Here is a 27979-nt window from a genome sequence, read left to right on the forward strand (position 1 = left end):
AGAATACAAGGTAGAGTTCAATGGTGACTAGAACTGATTGTCCACTGCAATAAATAAACAAATAAATAGCTTTCAAAGTTGATAGAGGTAAGTGGCATAAGGAAGATGAAGTCCATAGTTGAGAACAGGCCCTGGCAATAGAAATGAGCACATGCATAATGATCAGACCTGTCTGGAGAGGCAGAGTGTGGGTATATCAATTGCCTTATGTAGTTCTCCTAAAGAAATATAGGTTATTAAGGGCTGGCACAAAACTCTGACAAAATAACCAAACAGTGCTGCACATTAAGTGGGGGACAGATATGTGAGTATTTGTCAAAAGTACCAACTGACTGATGCCACTTGGCAGTGTCACCCACAGCAGATAGTACAGAACAGCAATCATTCCATTGGCAGGAGCCAGCAGAGACAAATCTTTCTGGCCATTGAAAAAAATAACTTTAAAAATTTTATTTTCACCTTGTTTCATTTCTAGGTTATTCTGTTTTTTTCCTTAAAATTCTTATCTTATGGAGTTAAATAATGTTGTGGTAATTTTATATTTAATAACAGTTATACATAATGACATTATATTAAGACTTATAGGAAATGTAGACTTCATTCCCATGTTTTTGAGCACTTGATGCCAGGAACTCTTCTAAGTACTGGAGTTAGAGTTTATGGAAGGAGATGAGACAAAGAATAATGAAATAATCACATTAAATAAGTAGTACAATAAATGGCAATAAAACCTATAAACAATAACTGATGAGGTTATTAGGAGGTTAGGGAAAGATTGAACTCTCAAGTATGGTAGCCAGGGAAGGCTAAAATTGAAAATAACAAAAACCCGAAAAAGGTAAGGGAGGAAGGCATATTTGAGGGAGAGCTTCCCAGGCAGAGGGGACAGAAAATGCAAATGCCCTGAGGTCAGGGCATGCCTGTCATGTTTGAAAAACATGTAGAGTGTCCACGGTGGAGCAGATGTCTGTGGTAGGTGAGCAAAGGGAAAGTGGTAGGAAATGAGGATAGAGAGCTGAGAGGGGGAAGGGGTAGATCTTACATGGCCTTTGGCTATCATGAAGAACTTGGCCTTATACAATGTGGTATGGGAAGACTTCAGGAGTTTTGAGTGATCCTTTTTGTTTGATATGATATTTTTTGTATCTTATTGGTTTACACACATGCTCACACTACATCTATATCATGCATTTTAAATACTCTCTATATGCTGGTGGCTTCTACATCTATACATCCATCCATGGTTTTTCACCAAAATCCCAGTCTTACATACCCATCTACTTCCCTCTTATCTCCACAGTTGTGGCCAACAGGCATCTCAAATTTAACATGTCCCAAGAACTTGCTTGTTTTTCCTCATCTCAGAACATCACCTGCCAGTTTCCCAAGCCAAAGATCTATCAGTTACCATTGAGGTTCCTCTTTCCTAAACCACTCACATCTCTACTCTATAGATCTGCTGACAATACCTCCCAAATGTCCCAAATACATACACTTTATCTCCATAGTGGTCACCAGAGGCACAAAAAAGGCAAAAACCTTTTTAGTGTCACCTAACTTTTTAAAAAATTGTTTTAAAATATGCATGATATAAAATTTACCATCTTAACTATTTTTAAGTATACAATTCAGTGACATTAAGTATATTCACACTGTTGTGTAACCATCATCACCACTCTTTTCTGGAACCCTTTTCATCTTGCAAAACTGAAACTCTTTACCCATTATACATAACTCCCTATTCATCCCTTCCTCCCAGCCCTTAGCAGTCACCATTCTACTTTCTGTCTCTGAATTTTACTGCTCTTGATATCTCACATAAGGGGAATCATACAATTTCTGTCTTTTGTGACTGGCTTATTTCACTTAGCATAGTGTCCTGAAGGCTCACCCACATTCCCCTGTGTCAGAATATCCTTCTTTTTAAATCCAAAAAGCATTCCACTGTATGTATGTATTACAGTTTGTTTAGCCATTCATCTGTTAATGGATACTTGAGCTGTTTCTACCTTTTGGCTACTGTGAATAATGCTGCTATGAACACAGGTGTAGAGATATCTGTTTGAGTCCATGCTTTCAGTTCTTTAGGGAATATACCCAGAAGTGGAATTGCTGGATCATAGGTAATTCTATGTTTAATTTTTTGAGAAATTGCCATACTGATTTCCATAGCAGGTGCACCATTTTACATTCCCACTGGGCAACTCTGTTTTTATCTTCGTTTTCCTTCTAAGGTTCAGGCATAAAGACTTTCTTTGGTTTATTCAAATAACCAAGCTCCTTCTTGCCATAGGGCCTTTGCAGTAATTGTCCCTTCTTCCCGTAAAGCTTTCTAGCCTCATGTCTGTGTGACAGCTCTTTCTAATCATTCACCCTAGACTATCAGATACACCTTTCTTGATGAATCTGCTACTATCCCATCAGCATATCACTTACAAGATCTCATGATTTCCTTGTTTGTTTATTTTTCATTCTTTGGTCTGACCTCCCTCCCAAACTATATCCGCAGTTCCTACAACTATAACCGGCACATAGGAACTGCACAATAATTGTTGAAATGTCACAGGGATTAATTTGATAACTTTCCTAATGTGCTATATATGAACATTACTCATTAGAGGAAATCTTTGTCATCATTCAAACAACAATACATATTTCTCAGAAACAAATGAAAGTAGGGCAGAATTTAAAATTCCACAGTATGATCAAGAATGGCAGTTGACTTAGTTATCTAGATGATTTAGGCTGTGGTAGAAATTTGGTGCCTCAGTAATTGGGATGTTTCAGGCCAAATGCATCCTTTGGTTTCAAATTATTTCAATAATCATTTAAATGCTTTTCTCTGCATTACATGTGCAGTCACTATCCTAGAGGTACTTGTAAAATCTTTCATGTACTTCTGAATAGCAGATTCCAGTTACAGCCTCCAAGGAAAGTATACTCATGTCACATCCCTTTGCAGGAAATTTTCTGAATTTATGTTTTATATGTTGTTCATTCCAGTAGTAACCACTTTCAAAATCTATAAGGTCATCTATGTTAGAAAAAACTCACAAAGGTAGCATAAAAAGAAAATTGTCATTTTTGTCTTTATATTAAGAAGTGAGTGGGTGGGCACAAACAGGTTATTCTGGATTATGAACAGTCTCCTAACACAGTTGTCTCGATGATGACGCCATATATTATGATTGGTGTAAGACTAATACTTCCTTGATAGGCACCTTCCTTCTGACCCTATGATCTTAATTGGGTGGTAAAATCCCATTAAATATTTAGATGGGGAAGCAACATATATTCTAAAGTATTGACACCCTTATTTTTCATCATACATTAATCCCTTTGAGATTTGGATCTAAGATTTGAACTGCCTTTAGGCAGTAAAAAATAAGATGAGTCTTGTTATGTACTAAAAGTTCCTTTTCTTAAAGAGCCAGTTTGTGCATTCATTACTGTGGAAATGTGAAGTTCAGACAGATGTAACTGTATGGGTACTAAACTAACTTGCAGGGGAGCTACTTTATAGTTTGCAGAAAGATGGAGACCGTTATTGTTCTGAAAATACTTTAAATAGTTTTTCCCTTTTATTCTAAAAGATGTTGAGTATTGTCATTAAAATCGTTGGGCTTTCATATTTTTTTTAAAAAGTCATAAATGTGGAAAATCTGAATAGTGTATAGTTCATTTTCTAAACATAATGTTAACAGATTATTTTGCTGTTTTAATAATTATTGCAAAAGCTTCAAATGTGTTAAACAGAATTCACTGGAGAACCCATTACATTTGAAGGACACTGGAGAGTTTACGTGGCAATAGGGTTGAAAAGTGTTAATCCACCCCTTTCATCTCTTTTATTACTTTTACCTAGGGTTTTTAGTGGGAAATTCTTCACAAATATTGTGTTTCTGCTATTGAAGTTTATATCACATTTTGAGATATTTTTTTATGGTGGCATTGCATATCATATTAGAGGCTACTTGAGGATAGACAACTACTAACTTGTCCCTTTATGTTCACTGTGGATCTCTTCAGGGGAAAAAAACATCTTTAGAAAATGCTGCTAATGTAACATCTTTAGAATATAGAACGTTTTGAAAAGCTGTTGATAGTATCTACTTAAAAATTTTTGTAAAAGACATGCCTCCATATATCACTTAAGCTAGAAGTGTGCTTAAGCTAGAAATGTTGAAAATGGATGAAGTTGGTGGCAAAGATTATGTCACCTTTTGCCACTACATAAGCAGAAAAATATGTTGTAGTATTACTTTCAATCATGAATTTCTCTTCCATAACTTGACATATATTTCCTTTAAGAGATTTAAGTTAAGAAAGAAATAGTTTGAAAAATGTTAAATCATCAATATTTTTGAGTCCCTATTAATTGCCAGGAACTGTACTAAGCACATAATAAACCATTAAAGTTAAGAAAGGCACATTCTTTCTTAAATTTCTTCCCATAATACTTATTTTCAAAAAATAGACTACATGTGCTTATATTAAACCTACCAAAATAAGTGGTTCTGAGAGTGAAGTACATAGCAATATAAACCTACCTCAGGAAGCAAGAACAATCCCAAATAAACAGTGTAAACTCACAATTAAAGAAACTAGAAATAGAAGAAAAAATGAAACCCAAAGTTACTAGAAGGAACATAATAAAAATCAGGGCAGAAATAAATAGAAAAGAATAAAATGATAGAAAAAATCAACAAAACTAAGAGCTAGTTCATTGAGAAAATAAACTTAATAGACAAATCCCTAGCCAGTCTTACCAAGAAAAGAAGAGTACACAAATAAAATCAGAAATAGAAAAGGAATAGTCACAATGAATACCACAGAAATACAAAGAATTATTAAGAGAATTCTATAAAAAATTATATGCCAATAAATTGCACAACCTAGAAGAAATAGACGATTTCCTAGACAAATAGAACCTTGTAAGACTGACCTGTGAAGAAACAGAAAATCTGAACAGACCAATTACCAGCAACAAAATTGAATTTGTAATCAAAGAACTCCCCAAAAAAACCAAATTCCAGGACCAGATGCCTTCACAGCCAAATTATACCAGACATTTAAAGGAGTGCTAATATCCATCCTACTTGAAGTATTCCAAAAAGCAGAAGAGGAAGAAATACTTCCACTCATTTTAATGAGGTCAGCATTACTCTAATACTAAAACCAGACAAAGACACCACAAAAAAAGAAAATTTTAGACCAACATTCCTGATGAACATAAGTAAACCTCAACAAAATATTAGCAAACCAAATTAAAAAATACATCAAAAGGATCATCCATCACTACAAAGTGGGATGTATTCCAGGGGTGCACGATTAGTACAATATTCATATATCAATCAACATCCTACACCACGTTAACAAAAAGAAGGATAAAAACCATATGATCATCTCAAGAGATGCTGAAAAACCATTGACAAATATTCAATATCCCTTCATGATAAAAACTCAAAAAAATGTGTATACAGGGTATGTATATCATCATAATAAAGACCATAAACAACAAATCCACAGCTAACTTCATACTCAATGGTGAAAAACTGAAAGCTTTTCCTTTAATATCAGGAACAAGACAAGGATTTCCGCTCACCACTTTTATTCAACAAGGTACAGGAGGTCCTAGCCACAGCAATCAGACAACACAAAGAGATAAAAGGCATCCAATTGGTAAAGAAGAAGTTAAACTGTCACTATTTGCAGATTGCATAATATTACATAGAGAAAACCCTCAAGACCCAATCAAAAAACTATTAGAACTAATAACTGGTTTGAGCAAAGTTGCAGAATACAAATAATACACAGAAATCTATTGTGTTCCTATATATTAACAATGAAATAACAGGAAGAGAAACCAGGAAAACAATTCCATTTACAATTGCATCAAAAAGAGTAAAATACCTAGGAATAAACCTAACCAAGGAGGTGAAAAACCTGTACTCTGAAGATTTTAAGACACTCATGAGAGAAATTAAAGAAGGCACCAATAAATGGAAATATAATTCATGTTCATTAATATTATCAAATTAATGTTGTCAAATTGGCCATCCTTACCAACGAAATGTACAGTTTCAATACAATCTCTATTTAAACAGCATTTTGCAATGAACTAAAGTAAATAATCCTAAAATTCATATGGAACCACAAAAGACCCTGAATAGCCAAAGTAATCCTGAGAAAGAAGAACAAAGCTGGGTGTATTATTCTTCCTGACTTAAAGCTATATTGCAAAGCTACAGTAATCAAAACAGTATGGTACTAGAACAAGAACAGACCCATAGATCAATGGAACAGAATAGAGAGCCCAGATATAAACCCACACATATATGGTCAATTAATATATGATAAAGGAGCCATGTATATACAATGGGAAAAAGACAGCCTCTTTAATAACTGGTGTTGGGAAAACTGGACAACTACATGCAAGAGAATGAAACTAGGTTACTAACTAACTCCATATAAAAAGTAAACTTAAAGTAGATCAAAGACATGAATGTAAGACATGAAACCATAAAACTCTTAGAAGAAAACAGGCAAAAATCTCTTGAACAAAGTATAAGCAATTTTTTCATTGGCACATCTTGGGCAAGAGAAACAAAATAAAAAATAAACAAGTGAGACTACATCAAACTAAAAAGCTTCTCTACAGTAAAGGACACCATCAGCAGAGCAAAAAGATATCCCACAGCATGGGAGAATATATTCCTAAACAATTTATCTGGTAAGGGATTAACATCCAAAATATATGAAGAATTCATATGCTTCAACACCAAAAAAACAAACAACCTGATTCCAAAATGGGCAGAGGATCTGAACAGATATTTCTCCAAAGAAGAAATTCAGATGGTCAACAGGCACATGAAAAGATGTTCCATATCATTAATCATCAGAGAAATGCAAATTAAAGCCACAATAAGATATCACCTCACACTAGTTAGGATGGCCACTATCCATAAGACAAGAAATAACAAATGCTGGCAAGGATGTGGAGCAATGGGAACCCTTCTACACTGCTGATGGGAATGCAAATTGCTGCAACAACTGTGGAAAGCGGTGTTGATGTTCCTCAAAAAACTAAAAACAGAAATACCATTTGACCCAGGAATTCCACCCCTAGGAATTTACCCAAAGAAAACAAGATCCCCGATTCAAAAAGACATATGCACCCCTATGTTTATTGCAGCACTATTTACAGTAACCAAGATATGGAAGCAAACTAAGTATCTATCAGTAGATGAATGAATAAAGAAGAAGTGGTACATACATGCAATGGAATATTATTCAGCCATAAAAAGAAAACAAATCCTACTATTTGCAACAACATGGATGGAGCTAGATGGTATTATGCTCAGTGAAATAATCCAGGTGGAGAAAGACAGGTACCAAATGATTTCACTTAGTTGTGGGATATAAAAACAAAGAAAACAAAATCAACAAAAGAGCAGTAAGTAGACTCAGAGACACTGAGAAGTGACTGGTGGTTACCATGGGGGAGGGATTAGAGTAGGTCAGTGGGGAGGGTAAGGGTGGTAAAAGGGGGCACAGAAATTCTCAATCATGATATAAGTTGGTCACAGGTATGGTTGTAAAGCCTGGAGAATATAGCCAATGATTCTGTAACATCTTCCTATGTTGACAGATAGTAACTGCACTAGAGAGGGTGAGGATTTAATAATGTGGGTTACTGTTGAACCACTGGGTTGTACACTTGAAACCAATATAAGAATGTATACTTATATATTGAACTATCAACTATACCTCAATTTAAAAAAATTATCATAGTATATTTTAACTGCCTTTTTCCTTGTCTGTCTTTCCCATTAAACTAAAAACTCCAAGAGTATAGGTTTAATGTCTGCCATATTCACTCTGTCCTATATTCTGACCATCATGGCTACCTTGTCCCACACCTCAAACATAATAGGTGCTCTATAAATATTTACTAATTGAATGATGATAAAGGTCCTAGAAAACACATAATTTCTTTAGGGCTGGGATCATAAGGAAGAATGATGATATAAAAATCAGGATATGAATTCATTGATTTTCAACACCTGATTTCCCTAAAAGAAAATGTATATCAAGGTATGTGCATTCTCTCCCTAATAGCTAACATCAGTTGGGGCTACTCATAATGACAGTGTTTTTTATGCATTATCTCCTTAAATGTTCCCCACACCATATGAGACTGTTACTTTCTTTATCCTCATGCTGCAGTTAAGGAAATAAGCTTAGAGTGGCTGAATAGGTTCTTTAGGTATTTTACTTTCATATCTCAAGCTTTGGTTGAATCAATAGTTGGAATGCCAACTTAATTAGACTATAATCAGAGAAGATAAATAATCCCATGATGACACACAGATAGTAAATGACAGACCCTGATATTAAGCCAAATTGCACAGTCCCAAATCCATGTGGCTTTAATCCAGGCCACTGTCCTTTCCTTTAATAATGAATGCACTTTTCACAGATGCAATAAACCAAGGGTCAAGTATCTTCCTAATCATGCTGAGCAAATCATGGCCCTAAACTGTTTCTCCTGATCATTTCTTAAGACAGGACTGCTACATTTATTTTCATTTTTAGTTCAGTCAGAGCAAGTAATCATTGTGTAAGACAGTTTTTGATATTTCATTTCCCTTTGTATTAGTCTTAAGTCTGCCTTGATTTCATCCTTTGTTAATGATATCTAAGAAGAGATATATGGGGGGGTGATAAGCCCCCCCAAAAATTATTGGAATAAAAATGCATGATGCTACAGTTCCTCTGGAAGAAATTCAGTACTTTTGTCCTTCAGAAATTCTGTGGAAGTCAACTCCAACATGGAAAACATATCACATGCTTAGAACAAGGAGAAACTTGGGCAATAAATGATGCACCATCTGAGCATCTATGGAATATGATATTGAGTCTTGTTTAAGTGAAAAGTTTCACCATGCTATGTGTTCTGAGACAGGTTGATGATGTTTCTTTTTGAATTCCAGAGTCTCAAGTCCCTGACCAGCCAAGTTCTCTCCATGTGAGGCCCCAGACCAACTGTATCATCATGAGCTGGACCCCTCCCTTGAACCCCAACATCGTGGTGCGAGGTTACATAATTGGTTACGGTGTTGGGAGCCCTTATGCGGAGACAGTGCGTGTGGATAGTAAACAGAGATATTACTCCATTGAGAGGTTAGGTGAGTAGCTATGGTTTTTATTCTATAGGGGAAATACACTGATTGATTTTAAATTATTTTCTGACTTGGACAATTGTTCTTTGAAATTTGATTTCAATTTGTAGCATGTATTAATTCTTAAAACAAGTCTGTTTTTCTGTCTCTCTTCTATCTATTTACACACTCATACACAAACACATAAATTTTTTCCTCCCTGGATTCTGAATTGGGGAATTTTACCTAGGGAAATTCGCAGAGATGTGTGCCCTGGTATATACGTTGTTTATGTGTCATAAGAATACAAAAAGTGCTGTGGATCATATTTCTATTTCCATCGGTCAGTGGAAACCTCTAATCTTAATCCTAATAAAAAGAAAGTGAATGCATTTTTCATCTTTTTTTTCTCACTAGGAAGATACTCTGCCAACTTTTTCTTTAACCTTGAATTATCTAGTCACTTTATCTTCTTTTCACTTAGCATTTGTAGATAAAGCTACATGGCTATGTCATTGTGAATATGAAACAAGATGAAAAAAGGAATTTTCAATCAAGCCAGTAACTTAGAGTTATCAGATCCTTTCTACAAATATTCCTGATCTCTTCCCTTCCCCTCTAAGTTCTCCCAGCATACACAACCTCATTTTACTGAATACAATATTTGAATTGTGATGTTACTGAATTCATTGAAATTGTATTCATTCAGAAAGAGCTAACATGTATAAACGTGTTTATATTCATTTTATTTCTGATTTTCCATAGTGCAGTAAGAGATATCATTAGCAGACAGAGATAAAATATGTGTCATATAGAGGGTGCAGAGAAGTTAAGCACTTCTGATAAGGCAAAAAGAAAGTTGATTCTACCTGTTGAGTTTACACCATGTTGTTTGCAGTAAAGTACAGTGACCTTCTCACTGGAAATGCAGTCTGCTTGGTGGTGGGGTTGGGGGGTGCTGCTTGTTTGCAATGTCTCTCACAAACAGAACATTTATGATGAGAAGCCTGATTTGAATTTGAATAGCTTTTCTTGCAGTAGCACAAAAAGATTTTCTCAGTGCAGGAGGAAAATTTGCACTGACCCATTCTCTCTATAATTGCTTCGAACACTAATAAGAGAAGCACCTACTGAAAATCTCCACAATTTTAGTTAGCTTGGCATTTTGAAATAATGTTCTCTCAGTCAGTCCCCGAATTTGAATGTTAAGGCAATCACAAAATGTACTTTATGGCCATCAAACCTATGTCAAGGACTCTCATTTTTCCGTTATTTAGTATTCATTATCTCTGACAGTTCATCTTGATTCCATGCAGGGAGAGATTCCCATGGAAATGCACAGGCTCCCTGGCAAAGAGAACATGGTACAAACTCAGAATAAGGTCATGAGGGAAAACCTCTTTGTTTCACCAAGTCCTTTTGATAATGATACTCTTTATTACACAGAAACTTTCCAGGAGTCTCCAAATCTAGCAAAGTTGAGGTTTTGGGGGATTAACACTGGCAAATCTCTCCAAAAACTTAATAAGAAATCAAGAAATTTCCCTTTGTAAGGTACGTTTTAAGGGCTAGGACAACTGTTAAAAGTGAAATGGGTATGAGCCTGTATCAGTGATAGATAATCATGAGTTTACACTTCAAAACTTATCTGGAAATAGAAATTACACACAAACACCTTCATGCACATACACACATATAAGTACATACATATTGAAGTTCCACCAGCTGGTACTCTTTTTAAAGTAGTCCCATGTTATATAATATGAAATAAGATAGTGTTTTCTTTTTGTTCAGGTTTCTTCATGGTTATGCAAACAAATATATTTTCAATATGTGGCTCACTGTCTAGTCAAAGTGTATGTTAGACAAATATTTATACATATATATTAATATATATATATTATATATGTTAAATAGGAAGAATATATATATATGTATGTATAATAACAAGACAACCTTGTGCTTCTGAAGCTTTATAAATTCAATAATATGGGTAACTGTTGAACCACAGTTGTATCCTTCAAACTACTATAAGATTGCATATCAATAGAAAATATTATATTTTAAATACTTTTTCATAAAGTATCTATGAAAACTGATATGCCTAAAACTCTAGTGTCTAATAGAATAAATAAAATAATTGGTTTCTTTGCAAAGTTTGAATGTGGACTTGAGTGAATCCTTTATCTTTTTAAAAACTAGAATTCAAGATATATCTAAAATACACTTTGGCTAAATAGTATGTTTTAAGGACTGTATAATACTTATACAATTAAAAATGAATTAAGGAAAGTTACAATCCATTAAAGCATAGTATCAGCCATTACTTCAACTATGTAGTTGTATTTTAGACTATAAAAAAGCTACTTGGTTTATAATTGACCAATAAACCTCCTCTTTGATGAGCAACCAGAACTTCTAAATAGCATTTTGTTTATCAGGAATAATAATTGACCATTTAGACACCAGGCATTGTAACCTGCCTCAGAACTAGAAATACAAGAACATTTTGAGCAACATCTAATATTGCCTGATCTGAAACAGAGTGTACTTAGTTAACCAATGTTTGTACTCTTAGATATTTATAATTAATCTTTTGACATCTTATTCTTTTTAGTTCAAGAGCCATAAATACCAGGCTTGATATATATGCATGATACAGATCTACAAGATCTGAATTCTTGCAATACTTAAGCAAAATTAAGTTGAAACCAAGTGACTCTTTTACAAACCACTATTTAGCTATCAATCTATTCTTTTATCTACCTTTACATCTTTATGGAGGTATTTTTATACACAATAAAACTGTGCATATTTAAAGTGTACAATTTGAGTTTTTAAAAGAGCTTTACTGGGGTATAACAGACGTACAATACTACATAGTTTTCAAATTTCTTTCTCTCAGCAATATTTTATAGTATTCAGTGTAGAAGTCTTGAATGTTTTTGTGAGATTTAGTATAAAAAATATATATGTATTTATATACACATATGTACTTTTTTTGGTAGATTTAGAACCAAATGTACACATATGTGTGTGTGTGTATATATATATATATATACATATATATATACACACACACACACACACACACACACATCTTTTTTGGTAGATGTAGTACTAAGATGAATATATTTTTGAACTATTCTAAATAAAATTGTTTTTAATTTATTACCACTGTTTGCTGCTAGCATAGAAATATACAACAGTTTTTGAAACATTAACCTTGTATCCTAAAACCTATTAAATTCACTTATTAGTTCTATTTTCTGTTTAAATAAACAGATCATATATACTTAGGAACAGTTTCATGCTTCATTTCTGATCTCCTGCCTTTTCTTTTTTCCTCTTGCCTTCTCTTGGTTAAGATCTTTAATAAAATGTTGAATAAAAGTAGTGGAAGCAGGCATTTTTGACTTTCCTGATCTTAGGGGAGGCATGAAATAGGATGTTAGCTGTAGGTTCTTCATTGATGTCTATTACTAGATTGAGGAAGTTTTCTATTCGTCCTAGCTATATCTTCAAATTATCATATAGTTTGCCTCCTTTATTTTACTAAAATATAGTGAATTATATTGATTGATATTTGAAGGGTAGTCTTGAATTTCTTATATAAATCCCATGTGGCCATGATTATTACCCTTTTCTTATATTGAATTTGGTTTGTTAATATTTGTTCAGGATTTTTTGTGCCTATATTCATGAGATATATTTCTACAATTTTCTTTTCATGTAGTGTTTTATCCAGTTTGGTTTTATTAAGTTCCACTGTCCTCATAAAATTAATTGGACAGTTAGTTCTGCTCAGTTCTGCTCCTTAAAAGGTTGGTGCAAAATTGATATCTATTCCTGAAATATTTGGTAGAGTTCACTATCAAACAATCTGGAACTGAGGATTTCCTTTTTAGGAAGGCTTTTGATAACAAATCCAATCTGTTTAACACATATAGGTCATTTAACATTTTGTATTTTTTCTTGCAGGATATAGTTGTCATGAAATTTGTCTATTTCCTTTTGTCACATGTTGGCATAGAATTAGTCATTTGAGATAGTCTCTTATTATCTGTGCTGATAACTGCTTTTTTCATTTCTCATGTTAATTATTTATGGTCTCTTTTTTGTGATCACCCTAGACAGGGGTTTACCAATTTTGTTGATCTTACCAAAGAAAGAATCTTGAATATTTTCTCTATTATCTACTTTGACTTTACCTATTTCATATCTGCTCTTATCTTGACTATTTACTTTCTTACGTTTATTGTAGTTGTACTTTGCTCTTCTGTTTCCAGTTTCTTAAGGTGAAAACTCATAATGTTAGTATTTAAAGCTATTGGTGCTCCTCTAAGCAGCACTTCCCTTGCATCCCACAAAATTTAATAAGTTATATGTTCATTATCCTTTAGTTCAATGTTTTCCAATTTTCCTTGATTTCTCTTTGTCCCAAGAGCTGTTAAGTATGCTGTTTAATTTTTTGATTTGGGGCCTTCTAGATCTCTTATTATTACTGATTTTTAATTTTACCATGTTTAAAAAATGTACTGTTTGATTTCAATATTTTTTAATTTATTAAGACTTTTTTATGGGTCAGCATACTGTTAATTTTATTGAACATACTATGTGAATTTGGTAATAATGTGTATTTTGAAGTTATTAAATAGTCAGTTGTGTGAAAGTCAGTTAGACCAAGGTCTTTGATAGTTTTTTCTGATCCTCTGTGTGTTCAGTAAATTTTTTGACCAATGGTCTGAATTACTAAAACTGAGTGTCAAAATCACCTTTTATAAACATGGACTCTGTCTCCCTTTGATTCATGTCAATATTTTTTTTTGCTTCATTTATTTTTAAAGCTTATTATTAAGAAAATACATGTTTATAATTGCTAAGTCTTCTTGGTATATCACCTTAGTTAGCATTATAAATATTTCTCTTTATCTCTGGAAATATTCTTGGTTTTCAAGAGTATTTTGTCTGTTATTACCATAGCCACTCTAGCCTTTTTATACTTATAATTTACAATGGTCTTTTTCCATTCATTACTTTTAACCTATGTCTTTATATTTAAAGTCCTTCTGTCTTTTGTAGGTAGTAAATAGTTCGGTCTTGCTGCTTTGTGTACTCTGAAAATTTCTGCATTTTAATTGGAGTTTTTATGCCATTAAAATTTAGTGTGAATATATAAAAGATTGAATTTAAGTCTACCATTTTACTTTTGTTTTCTGTTTGTCCTCTCTCTTTTTTGTTTGTTTTCTTTCTCTTTCCTGGCTTCTCTAAGTTCTTAATTTTGAAGTCAGTCTACTTTTATATACCTCTCAGATATCATGTAGTTTGGGATTTAGGGCTTTTTCCTCTCTCTCTCTCTCTTCTCTCCTTCCCCTCCCCTCCCCTCTGCTCTCCTCCCTCCCTCCTTTCCTCCTTCTGTCCCTACTTCCATCCCTCCCTTTCTTCCTTACTTCCTGCTTAATGTTTTTGTCAGTGGGATGGGTAAGCTAAAGGGAATTCACACCATCAAAGCAAAACTGGAAACTTAAAGTCCCTTGTAAATATTTTTGGACAGCTGCTACAGTGAACATTCTTGATAAAAATAAGGTTGGTCCCTAGGCAGTGTTTTTACCAGCTGAATTACATTTGGCACTACTGCACTTGTTTGTGTTCATGAAATGAATTAGAGGAACAACAAACAACTATGGAATATATAGCTTAATTGAACAAAACATTTTGGATCAGCTTTCTGACTAAAGTTTAGTAATATAAAGAGCTAAATTTTGGTTATACACTTGACTAAACATCTTTAAATATATTCAAGTCCTTATACAATGGAAATAATTTTAAAAATCATATACCTTTACAAACTCATGAGGGTCAGAGAACAAAAGTGATTCTGTATAAAAGTCCAGATATAGCCATTTCTTTTCCAACTGAGATTAAAGAAACATGGCAAATATTTATCTAAGGATTTCTGTTTGCCCTAGTCTAATCAACCCATTTAAAACTATCATGTATCTTAAGGAGATTTAGTTAAAATCTTTCACCACCAACTGATACAGATTATCAGAGCTATACAGGGAAACTAATGTTCTTAGAATTTGGCATTATCTATGAGAGGAAGAATGTACAATTAAACTTTTAGGATTTTAATAACATCAATCATTTATTTTGAAGTGTTTAACTCCAATATAGAAAGATATATTTAGCTCTTTCCATGAATACTCAATCATTATTTGCCTTCCTTCTTATCATCTTTTCAGTGTTTATTAGAGGATTTAATAGGTTCACATTAAAAAAAAAAAACCAAGCATACTAAAAAGTAAATAAAGATGGATTGCATGGGATTGTGAATCCGGGTTCAGATTCATATTTTTTTCTCTGCCATAATGTTTCATCTTGGGAAAATTATTTGAATTCTGTCTTTATACTATTTTAGTGAAAATAGGGAGTAGAAGAATCTTCTATTCTCTATTTTATGGTGTCGAAGAGTTTACAGGTACTAGAAAGAGTTAACAGAGCTGGAGAAGTTGGTCTTTGTAAGAAATACAAATAGCGGACTCTGCATTGTGATCATTAGAAAGATGTTAAAGTTTTGCCTTAAGCATACTCTACTTTTTAAAGTAAATCCATTATCTATTTCTAAGTATTGTCAAATATCCTTTTTTATAAACGAAATATTTTACTTTGGACTATTCACTTAAAAAATTAAGAAGATGTGGCGGGCACGCTCAGCCGAGAAAATGTCTCCGACGCCGCCACTCTTCAGTTTGCCCGAAGCGCGGACGCGGTTTACGAAGTCGACCAGAGAGGCCTTGAACAACAAAAATATCAAGCCATTGTTGTGTACCTTCAGCCAGTTACCTGGCAGTGAAAATGAAAAAAAGTGTACCCTTGATCAAGTTTTCAGAGGTGTTGTAGAAGAAGAAATTATTAATCATTCATCATGTGAAAACGTTTTGGCTATTATTTCTCTTGCTATTGGGGGAGTAACTGAAGGTATTTGTACTGCGTCTACACCTTTTGTGTTGTTGGGAGATGTTTTGGACTGTCTTCCTTTGGATCAGTGTGACACAATATTCACTTTTGTGGAAAAAAATGTTGCAACTTGGAAATCTAATACATTCTATTCTGCTGGGAAAAATTATTTACTACGAATGTGCAATGATCTCCTAAGAAGACTGTCGAAATCCCAGAATACAGTCTTCTGTGGACGAATTCAGCTCTTTTTGGCCAGGCTTTTCCCGTTATCTGAAAAGTCAGGTCTTAACTTGCAGAGTCAATTTAATCTGGAAAATATCACTGTTTTCAATACCAATGAGCAAGAAAGCACCTTGGGTCAAAAGCACACTGAAGATAGAGAAGAAGGAATGGACGTAGAAGAAGGTGAAATGGGAGATGATGAAGCTCCAACAACTTGCTCCATTCCAATTGATTACAACTTGTATCGAAAATTCTGGTCACTTCAGGATTACTTCAGGAATCCTGTGCAATGCTATGAGAAGGTTTCATGGAAAACATTTCTGAAGTATTCTGAAGAAGTTCTAGCTGTTTTTAAAAGTTATAAATTAGAAGATACTCAGGCCTCAAGGAAAAAGATGGAAGAATTAAGAACAGGAGGAGAGCATGTATATTTTGCAAAGTTTTTAACAAGTGAAAAGTTGATGGATTTACAATTGAGTGACAGTAACTTTCGTCGACACATCCTGTTGCAGTATCTCATTTTATTCCAGTATCTCAAGGGACAGGTCAAATTCAAAAGTTCAAACTATGTTTTAACTGATGAGCAATCACTCTGGATTGAAGATACTACAAAATCAGTTTATCAACTACTATCTGAAAACCCCCCTGATGGAGAAAAATTTGCAAAGATGGTAGAGCATATATTAAATACTGAAGAAAACTGGAATTCATGGAAAAATGAGGGCTGCCCAAGTTTTGTGAAAGAAAGAACGTCAGATACCAAGCCAACAAGATTAGTTCGGAAGAGACCAGCACCAGAGGACTTCCTAGGGAAAGGGCCCAACAAGAAGATTCTGATGGGAAATGAGGAGTTAACAAGGCTTTGGAATCTCTGTCCTGATAATATGGAAGCCTGTAAATCAGAGACAAGGGAATACATGCCCACTTTGGAGGAATTCTTTGAAGAAGCCATTGAGCAGGCAGACCCTGAAAACGTGGTTGAAAATGAATATAAAGTTGTGAACAATTCAAATTATGGCTGGAGAGCCCTGAGACTGTTAGCAAGGAGAAGCCCTCACTTCTTCCAGCCAACCAACCAGCAGTTTAAAAGTTTGCCAGAGTATCTTGAAAACATGGTAATAAAGCTAGCCAAGGAATTACCACTGCCTTCTGAAGAAATAAAAACAGGTGAGGATGAAGATGAGGAAGATAATGATGCTTTACTGAAGGAAAATGAAAGTCCTGATGCTCGGAGAGACAAACCTATAACAGGAGAACAAATAGAGGTATTTGCCAGCAAACTGGGTGAACAGTGGAAGATTCTGGCTCCCTACTTGGAAATGAAAGACTCGGAAATTAGACAGATTGAGTGTGATAGTGAAGACATGAAGATGAGAGCTAAGCAGCTACTAATTGCCTGGCAAGACCAAGAGGGAGTCCATGCAACACCTGAGACTCTGATTACTGCACTGAATAAGTCTGGATTAGGTGACCTTGCAGAAAGTCTAACTAATGACAGTGAGACAAATAGTTAGCTTGCATGCTTGCTTTTTCTTTTTTATTAAAATTGTAAGATTTTGTTACCAAGCAGCATTTGATAAGAGGTCCACTGGTTTTGGTCAATAAACATTTATATAACAAAAAAAAAAAAAATTAAGAAGATGGGTTTTCTACTTGTGATTTAATTTGTTCAGAATCCACTATTATGAAATGAGGGTTTGGGTTCTCTAACAGTGGATTATTAGTCATATCTGACACAGTAGCCTTTTCATTCCTATACTGTGGGACTCACTAAGCCTAAGTTTTCTCATCTGTAGAGTAGGATAATATGCTTCCTTAGAATCTTTTTTATGAGATTCAATTGAGGTAATAAAAGTAACACCATTTGAAATTTTTTTAAGTTAAAAATACTTGCGGGAGCGTGGCCCCGCCCCTGAGCAGGACCCACTCACGGCTTCGGCTGCGTGCGCGTTTTCTACACTGGGAATGACGTAGGGAGACGTAAACCAAGATTTCATTTTCAAAATGGAAAGTCCATCCGACTCAACTGTGATTTTACCCAGCACTCCACAGGCCTGCAAAAGTCTACCATCTCCCTGTACAAGTAGTTCAAGAAAACAACCTGTGAGTGCAACACTTAGAGAACGACGAAGGAAAACTAGATCTTCATTTAATTCCTGTTCCAGTATGGTAAAAGGTCTTAAAGTAGAAAATGAAGAAAATAAGACCTTTTCAGAAAAACCATCTTCAAAAGAAGAAAACTGGAATTTCGAGAAAGTATTAAACACATAGACGATGAATCTGAAGAAAATACATATTTAAAAAATACCTTCAAGAATATCAATGTATGTGAATCTAAGTCACTTGATAGTGGGTCATGTACTGATCTCCAGGATGACTTTGTGAATGAAAATCTTCCAAAAAAAGAATTAAATGAAGAAAAAGCAAAATTGGTGAAGCAAATTCAGGAGGAAGAAGACCTTCTTCAGAGGCTAAAACTAGTCAAAATGTATAGATCAAAGAATGACCTGTCTCAGTTACAGTTGTGAATAAAGACGTGGAGAAGCTGTAGCCAGCTGTTGCTTTATGAGCTGCAGTCATTTATATCTGAGGGGAACAAGAAACTCAGCCTCCCTCAGTTGATCGACCAGTATGGATTAGATGATAAACTGCTACACTTTAACAGAAGTGAAGAAGAATTTATAGGTGTTTAATTCATAGTTTTTTCAAGAATGTCTTTGAGAATGACAACTTTAAAGATACTTATATATTTTAAATGGAAGGTATAAACTATTAGGACTTAGAGAAAGGTATCTTGATGAACATCAATTTAGGGCCTCTTATAAAAATATAAATAATTTCTAAAATGAAAATTTAGTATTTTGGATAAATTTGCAAAAGAAAACTTTACATTTAAAGTAATGTAGAAACAAAAGTTTAAATCATGTTTAAAAAAATAATTTGGGCAATTCTGGAAGTCAGTTTTAATACATTGTTTTGTTTATTGTTGTAAAAAAAAGTTTTATTTTAAATGTTAAAAAAAATGTCATGCACATGTAAATAAAACATGTTCTAATTATTATTTTGTACATCAGTAGTTGAACAAATATATAAATAATATAATGTCATAGGCTTTGAGTTATGTGTTTTCATAAACATTGACATTCATGGTGTTCTGGTTTGTCTTCTTTACCTAAAAGGAGACTATTTAAAATACAATTTTAACAATAGTTGAGGATTCCAGGTATTTAAACACAGACAACTCACCAAATGCATAAAGTTACATAAAACATAAAACATACTCATTTAGAGAAATTGATATGAATAAAAAATCTGAACAAAGTGACATTCAATTCACTGTGAAATACAAGATTGTAAACTCCTAGTGTCAGCTATAATAGAATGCTGACTGGACAATCCTGAGTGGGACGGTTGGGTTCATTCAGCATGAGCACCAGTTGCTATGAGAGGAATGACAGAAGAGAAAAGGTCATCCCATGAGATCATTAGTCAGAATATATCAGGAAGAATGGATTTTATCTTTCATGATTTTTTTTGAAACTAGAGGAAAACTGGTATTGAACTAGAGGAAAAAAGATAAAAAGATCCAATTGGAGGCAAAAAAATCATATATATATATAAAATCATATATGTAGCACTAAGACTCCTCAAATTTCCTTTCTTTATTCTCCATTTTGTATAATTTCATACATTTCATCTTGTAAAATCCTTTCTTCATTCTCCTTTTTGTATAATTTCATACATTTCATCTTGTAAAATCAAATTGGCAAAATACGAGATTATACAGGTCATTCATTCTACCAGCCTTCAATTCAAGCATTCAGCCAAAAATTTTTCTTCCATCTTCTGTATTTTTCTAGAAAATGTCATATTTGAGTTTATTTTTCAGAACAATCTAGATTTCTCCTTAATTTTCCCATTTAGTATTTATACAATAACTACTTGCTGTATTTCTTCCAAGTACTTTACAAAAACCAATCTATTCCTTCATCCTCTCCAGTATGTTTATGTCAAGTATCATCCTAGTTTTTAAAATGAGGGTACGTCATTTGTATTTTACATCAAGAGTACTAAAGAAAACAAGAAAAGTCAAAGCTATTTTTTTAATGAGAAAGGTTACATATTATAACAAGATTGTTATATCCTCTTGATGAATTAACCACTGTATGAACCATCCCTCTTTATCAGTGGTAATATTTGGCTTTGAAATCAACTTTGTACCTGATACGAATATAGCAGCCTAATTTTGGTCTGTATGTTAGCATGATATGTTATTTTCAAACTATTTGTGTCTTAATATTTAAAGTGAATTTCTTGTAGATAGCATATAGTTGGGCCTTGCAAGTTCTTTTATCTAATATGACTGTCTTTGACTTTCAGTTGAGATGTTTAGGCTATTTACATTTAATGTGAATATTGATGTGGTTGAGTTCATATCTATCATCCCATGATTTGTGTTTTATTTGTGGCATCTGTTGTCCTTTCCAGTCTTCGTGCGCTTTTTTCTTCTCTTTCTGCCTTTCTGGGGGATTAATTAAATATGCCTAAATATTTACCTTACATCCTTTGTAACTTCATTAACTATAACTATTTTGCTTCTTTAGTGGTTGCTTTAGAATGTATATTATGTATTAAACTTAACATTATTGACCTTACAAAAATATTTTATCAGTTTCCAATACATTATTATTTTTTGTTTAAACAGTCAAATATTCTTTAAAGTTAAAAAATAAGAAAATATATAGTTCTATCTTAATTATACTGTTATCATTTTTAGTACTCTTCATCCCTTAATGTTAATCTAGACTTTCAACTGGTATTATTTTCTTTCTTCCTGAAAGACTTTCTTAATGTATTTCTTGTAATAGAGTGGTGCAGGTTAATTTTTTTTTTCTTTGTACATGTGAAAAAATTTTCATTTTGCCTTTGTTTTTTAAATACATTTGTCCTGGAGACAGAATTTTAGGTCAACAATTTTCTTTTAATATTTTGAATGATATTACTTCACTATGGCCTATTCTTGCCTTGTTTCTAACAAGACTATTGGCAATCATTTTTATCTTTGCACCCTGCAGGTAATTTCTTAGTGAGTCTTTTTTCACTGATTCTTTGTTATTTTTTTTAGTCCTTTTTTTTTAAGTGTTTCATTTTGGATAGCTTCTACTACTATGTCCTCAAAACCACCATTTTTTTTTTTTTTCTGAAGTGGCTGATGTTAATCCCATCACATGTATTTTTCATATTAGACATGGTAGTGTTCATCTCTAGAAGCTGGTTTGAGTCTTTTCTGTATACTCCACATTCTAATTAACATGCTCAGTATTTCCTCTACCCAGTGGAACACACGGAATATAGTTACAATAACTCTTATTGTTCTTGTCTATAGATCTTTTCATGTGTCATTTCTAGGTCTTTCTGTTTATTATTTTTTCACTTCATTATGGATTGCATTTTCCTACATTTTTGCATATTTGGTAATTTTTGTGTGTTTCTTACACATTTTATTTATCTTAAGATGCTGAAAAAAATTTTTTTAAGTATTTTTGAGTTTTATTCTAGGGTGCAATTTAGTTACTTGGAAAAACTTTTACCTTTTGATGCTTGCCTTTGAGCTATTACATAGCATCAGAGCACTGGTACCATCTATAGGATAGGGCTTTTCCCTATAGCTGAGGCAATACCTCTGAGTACTTTACCCAAAAGCCCATGAGTTACATGACTGTCCATCTGGCTTGTGGAAGTTAACTTTTCCTGGCCCTGAGTGAACAACAAAGGTTTTTGTTTGTTTGTTTGTTTCCCTTGCTTCATTTGGGTAGCTCTTTCCCCAGTGCCAGGAAATTTCCTCATGCACATGCACTGGTAAATATTCAGATGAAAACTCAAGAGAAACCCACTGCAGAGCTCCAGAACTCTCATTCTGTGCATTGATCTCCCCCTTGGTGCTGTTCCCTACAAACTCAGTTGCTTTGGTCAGCTCAGACTTCTAAGTCCATGGCTCACTTCAGGGGGACCACTTGGCTCTTCCAGTTTCCCCTTACTCTTTGGAAGCCTGGAAACTTTCTCAAGGAAATTAGCTAGAGAAATCCATTCATTTCTAGAGAAATCTTCTCTCAGAAATCACTGAGTTGATCTGCCTTCTGGCCAATATGTGGTAACTGTTGTTTCATACATTTTGTCTGTTTTTTTTTTTAAGTTGATCCAAGAAGAAGGGTGAATCCAGTCCTTGTTATCCATTTTAATCAGAATTGGAAGTCCTTTAATAAACAATTGAGCAATGATTTTATTTCAGTATGCCAAAATTTTCAGCTTTTCAGAAGTACCAAAGATGCCAAACTCCATTATATCTATTTCCTGATTTCTGTCACAAATCTCATCAAGAATGAATCCTGTCATACTGTATTTAAGGAGAATAAATTTAACTTGAGTGCTCTTAGAAATGAGTCTCTTAGCCTGTGGAGAAATGAACCTTTATAACTCCCAAAGTGCATTATGAGTTCAGTGAATACAATGTAAAGAACAATGTTAACCTCAGCATCATCCCCCCATTAAAAAAATCCTTCATGCATGGAATGTAAAAGTTTTGCGTTTAAGACATTGCAAACATTTTAAATTAGAAGAAAAAGAGGCACTTTAGCAGCCCCCAGAATAGTTGACATACACGAATAAAAAATGAATAAGCATCACATAGAGAACATTTTATTACTTTGAAATGAAGTACATTTTAGGTGTTGGTTAACAAAATTCTGCTTTGTATTTTTTGAAGCAGAGTGTAGGAAGAATTATGGAAAATTATTTTTCATTCACATAAAGTTTGAAAAGCCTTATCACAGAAATCCCATTGAAATAGGTCATTTAATGGTAAAGAAAATTTAAAAAGAGTAGATTTACCCCCTTCTTTATTCCCACTATTTTATTCAGAACATTTATGTACAGTGAAGCAATAATGAACGCAAACTCCAGCTGTGTTTCAGACTGAGGATCAGAAGATGTCATTGAAAATTCATATATTGTATACTGTATAAATCATTCCAGAAGAAAATCAAGTTCCTTGTTGTTATTATTAGGTAATTTTGTTATTTGTACAGGGAATCACTGCTTATTCTCAAGTTAATATCAGTAATTTTACAATACAATTTTATTCTGACAGTTTAATAAGTGGTCTCTAAGATTGAGTTCCTATAGGAACATGTGCCTATTGTTTATCTCAGATTTTATTGTATATGCCTCTTGTCTTTGCCATGTATTATTTTCCCTGTCAGTACTATTTGCCCAGTACCTATATTTAATATTTGTGAGTAGAACATAAACTCTAATGAATCCAAAGAACAAAATATATTCCTTCTGTTTTCTTAGCACTTCATAATCCTTTGAAATTCCAATTAGTAGTATTCAATGCTTATATATTATGGATGTAGGTGAATTCAATATAACGTATTGCATATTATCTGAGCCATCATTTCATTTTCAAATGTTCTCGACCATTTAGTTTCCATAGTCCAGAACACCAACTCTGGATGAAATTTCCAAAGTGCAGGCAGTTATTTAATTAGGGTAAAAAACCACCTCTTGTTGTAGATAGTGTGTTGAAAAACCAAATGGTTTATCATTTCTTACCAAGTTATTACATGCAATTATTTATTGAGTGACTGTTTAGCATAAGACACCATACTAATAAATGTGGGGCATATTCTCTGACATTCTAGGCTCCCAAAGTTTTATGTGATAATTGAAACAATATTTCTAGGAAAGAGTAAATGAAGCAAGTGGTATCTAGAATAGTAATCGCATTGTTAGGTTGGATATTTCCTTAGATAAAAGATAATTAGAAGAGGGTTGGCAGAAACACTGGCTTGAGAATTTTGATTTAAAGGATGGGTAGAATTTATTTGCATGGGAGAAGATACGATATGGTATGTACGAGAGAACAAAATCAAGGGCAGTGTCAGGTTTAGTGAATGAACTAATTTAACCATGAATGTAGGTTCATATAAAGCAGTTGCAGGAGTAATGAATAGAGATAACTTGAGTACAGGTTTGGAAATTCTTAACATTCTTCGATTCATCTATTCCCAAATAATTCTGATGGTTCATGCTGTGTATTTAATGCTCATCTTGTTCAGGTTCTAATTGAATTCCAAATGTTAAGAATTTGCATGCAAAGCATTTAGTGAGTCAATAAGCCTTACCCACCAACTAGCCTTTCTTCTCATTGTCATATACTCATTACATGAGAAAATAATGTTCTATATTCAAAAAACGTTCTGGGAAAACTGGAATTCAGGGTTAAAAGGGAAGCTGGAAGTACACTGTGACATTCTTAAGTCTCAGGCTTGGCCTTTCTAATGTGCAACTTAACAATGAGAGACAGTCACTATTTTCCTATCTATGTCAAATAATTATTAGTCAGTGTCCTTTCTGTGACATGTCTTTTCTAAAAACTGAGCCATGAGGAAAAAAAGGGATTAACCCATTATTATTTAATTAATCCTAGCCAGCATTGAGCAGGTGAGCCCTCCATCTTGGTCATTCTCTTTAAATGCTTTGTCCAATAGCCGCAATTTCTCAAGGTGAAGTACCTGATATTCTTATAAAGATATTCAGATGCTAACTTCTGATACCCTTAATTACTTTGCAGAGTCCTAACTCAAATGCCTATTTGAGTGACTCTGGACTTACCCTGCCATTTAGAATCTATATCCTGTATTCCTTCCTGCATCCAAGTGGCTAGTGATGACATAAATTGTGTCCTTTTTTAAGACCATGCCTGGGCATTTAATTGTTTGGGAGGTGGTGGTGGAAGGAGAGCAGAGTGTGGAATGGATAGTTAAGACTTAGATAATTAAACTTTATTTAATTAAGAATTTAAATAAATTTACGTTTAAAAAATTGTGAAACATCCCATTAGATACTATGTCTAAGAATATTTATGCTTTTCAGGTGTTCTGCATATGTGTGTGTGTGTGTGTGTGTGGGTGTGTTTTGATGATCAGTGTTCCATTTTAAATGGAACAGATATGGAGAATAAGACATATGAGTCATAAGACTAGTACAGATAAATTATCAAATCAAATACAACAATTGAATGGGATCTATATTTCTAGCAATGTCTACTCTGAAACATATTAATCAGTTATCCAAATAATCAGATAGATTGTCCAATATGAAAATTACTTATATATTTTATTTAATTAATTAGCACAATCATTTGGGAGGGTCCGTCAGTTATATACAGTCTACATTTTAGTAAAACATTTTAACCATACTTGGAAATATATGTTTTCTTAAATTCTACTCACTCTGTAGGAATGACTGTTCCCTAAACTGAGCACTTTACCATCTCAATAGAATAAGAAAAAGAATACAATTCAGAAATAACAGAAAATAAAGACTGTGTGTAATAAATCCCTATAAGAAAGCATGGCAAGTTGGGTTGTATTTACACTACTCCATTGTATGTAAATTTATGTAAGTAATAAGTAAAGCAACACTACAGTAAGGCAGGTCTTCACCCTATTGACTGTCATGTGCAAATCACTTCTCTCATTAGTAGAGGTTAAATATTTGTTCTGGTAGCCTAGAGTATTTCTGAGAAGCCATAGTATTAGGAGCCAAGGGATCTTTTTTTTCTACAAGCACTTAAGTGAAGGCCAACATAGCCCTTCTTAACAATTAGCATAGAAGTGATATTTTAGAAATTATTGGTTTTATACGTATGTCTGTTGATAAGGTGTAGTGGTTTGAATGAGGATTCCCAAAAGATAAGTCTGCCTCCTAAACCCCAGAATCTGTGAAATGAAAAAAGGGTTTTCTCAACCTTGTTTGGAAAAAGATTTTTGCAGGTATAATTAAATAAAGGATCTCAAGATAAGATTTTCCCAGATAATTCCTAAATCCAAGGATGTGTCCTTTTAAGAGACACCACAAAGGGAGAGGAGCTGGTCATGTACAGACGGAGGCAGAGATTCGAGCTGTATGGCAGGGAGGGATGCTGAGAAAGGCAAGGAAGAATTTCCCTTTAGATACTTTGGGGGAATGTGGCCCCACTATTACCTTAGTTTTGGACTCAAGCCTTCAGAATCATGAGAACATAGATTTCTAAATTTAAGTCACCAAGTTTGTAAAAATTGATGCCAGAGCTCCAGGAAGGCAATGAAAAAGGTGACTCAGTCTTAATTGCTTTTTCTTAACCTCCTTAAGAAAACTTCTTAATTAAAAAAAAAGTGTGGCTTAGGTACCATCTACTCTCTAAAGCAGTATTAAATGATTTTTTAAATATTTAAAAATACAAAAAATTAAAAGCAGTAACAGAAAGAGAAATCAGGAGAACAATTCCACTCACAATTGCATCAAAAAGAATAAAATACCTAGGAATAAACCTAACCAAGGAAGTGAAAGACCTATACCCTGAAAACTACAAGACACTCTTAAGAGAAATTAAAGAAGACACTAATAAATGGAAATTCATCTCATGCTCTTGGGTAGGAAGATTAATATTGTCAAAATGGCCATCCTGCCTAAAGCTATCTACAGATTCAGTGCAATCCCTTTCAAAATACCGACAGCATTCTTCAACAAACTGGAACAAATAGTTGTAAAATTCATATGGAACCACAAAAGACCCCAAATAGCCAAAACAATCCTGAGAAAACAGAATAAAACAGGGGATATCTTTCTTCCCAACTTCAAGCTCGACTACAAAGCCACTGTAATCCAGACAATTTGGTACTGGCATAAGAACAGAGCCACAGACCAGTGGAATGGACTAGAGAGTCCAGATATAAACCCAAGCATATATGGTCAATTAATATATGATAAAGGAGCCATGGACATACAATGGGGAAATGACAGCCTCTTCAACAGCTGGTGTTGGCAAAACTGGACAGCTACATGTAAGAGAAAACTGGATCATTGTCTGACCCCATACACAAAAGTAAACTCAAAATGGATCAAAGACCTGAATGTAAGTCATAAAACCATAAAACTCTTAGAAAAAAACGTAGGCAAAAATCTCATGGACATAAACATGAGTGACTTCTTCATGAACATATCTCCCCGGGCAAGGGAAACAAAAGCAAAAATGAACAAGTGGGAGTATATTAAACTTAAAAGCTTCTGTACAGCAAAGGACATCATCAATAGAACAAAAAGGTATTCTACAGTATGGGAGAATATATTCTTAAATGACAGATCTGATAAAGGGTTGACATCCAAAATATATGAAGAGTTCATACACCTTAACAAACAAAAAGCAAATAATCCAATAAAAAAATGGTCACAGGATCTGAACAGACACTTCTCCAAAGAAGAAATTCAGATGGCCAACAGGCACATGAAAAGATGCTTCACATCGCTAATCATCAGGGAAATGCAAATTAAAACCACAATGAGATATCACCTCACACCAGTTAGGATGGCCAACATCCCAAAGACAAACAACAACAAATGTTGTCAAGGATGTGGAGAAAGGGGAACCCCCCTACACTGCTGGTGGGAATGTAAACTAGTTCAACCATTGTGGAAAGCAGTATGGAGGTTCCTCAAAAAACTAAAAATAGAAATACCATTTGACCCAGGAATACCACTCTTAGGAATTTACCCTAAGAATTCAGCAGCTCAGTTTGAAAAAGACA

General features: G+C 33.9%; 2 protein-coding genes and 1 pseudogene across 2 annotated transcripts in view; all 3 read left to right on the plus strand.

The window, feature by feature from the left end:
* The window catches only part of DCC (DCC netrin 1 receptor), a 1164464-nt gene that overhangs the window by 962285 nt on the left and 174200 nt on the right, over positions 1-27979 (plus strand). Inside the window, exon 15 of the mRNA XM_036918577.2 lies at positions 8997-9191. Within this exon, the coding sequence (XP_036774472.2) occupies positions 8997-9191 (195 nt within the window). The remainder of the gene's footprint in view (positions 1-8996; positions 9192-27979) is intronic.
* On the plus strand, positions 15870-17971 carry LOC118928932 (THO complex subunit 1-like). Its single transcript, XM_036918578.2, has one exon. It carries the CDS (start codon positions 15890-15892, stop codon positions 17861-17863), a length of 1974 nt encoding a protein of 657 aa, XP_036774473.2. The 5' UTR covers positions 15870-15889; the 3' UTR covers positions 17864-17971.
* On the plus strand, positions 18282-19363 carry LOC130684152 (swi5-dependent recombination DNA repair protein 1 homolog; annotated as a pseudogene).

This window comes from Manis pentadactyla, chromosome 6, assembly GCF_030020395.1.
Source record: "Manis pentadactyla isolate mManPen7 chromosome 6, mManPen7.hap1, whole genome shotgun sequence".
In the NCBI taxonomy this organism is placed as follows: domain Eukaryota; kingdom Metazoa; phylum Chordata; class Mammalia; order Pholidota; family Manidae; genus Manis; species Manis pentadactyla.

Bases quoted from the DNA above. Each gene is read 5' to 3' on its own strand.
- LOC118928932 (XM_036918578.2), top strand. From the start codon at position 15,890: ATGTCTCCGACGCCGCCACTCTTCAGTTTGCCCGAAGCGCGGACGCGG.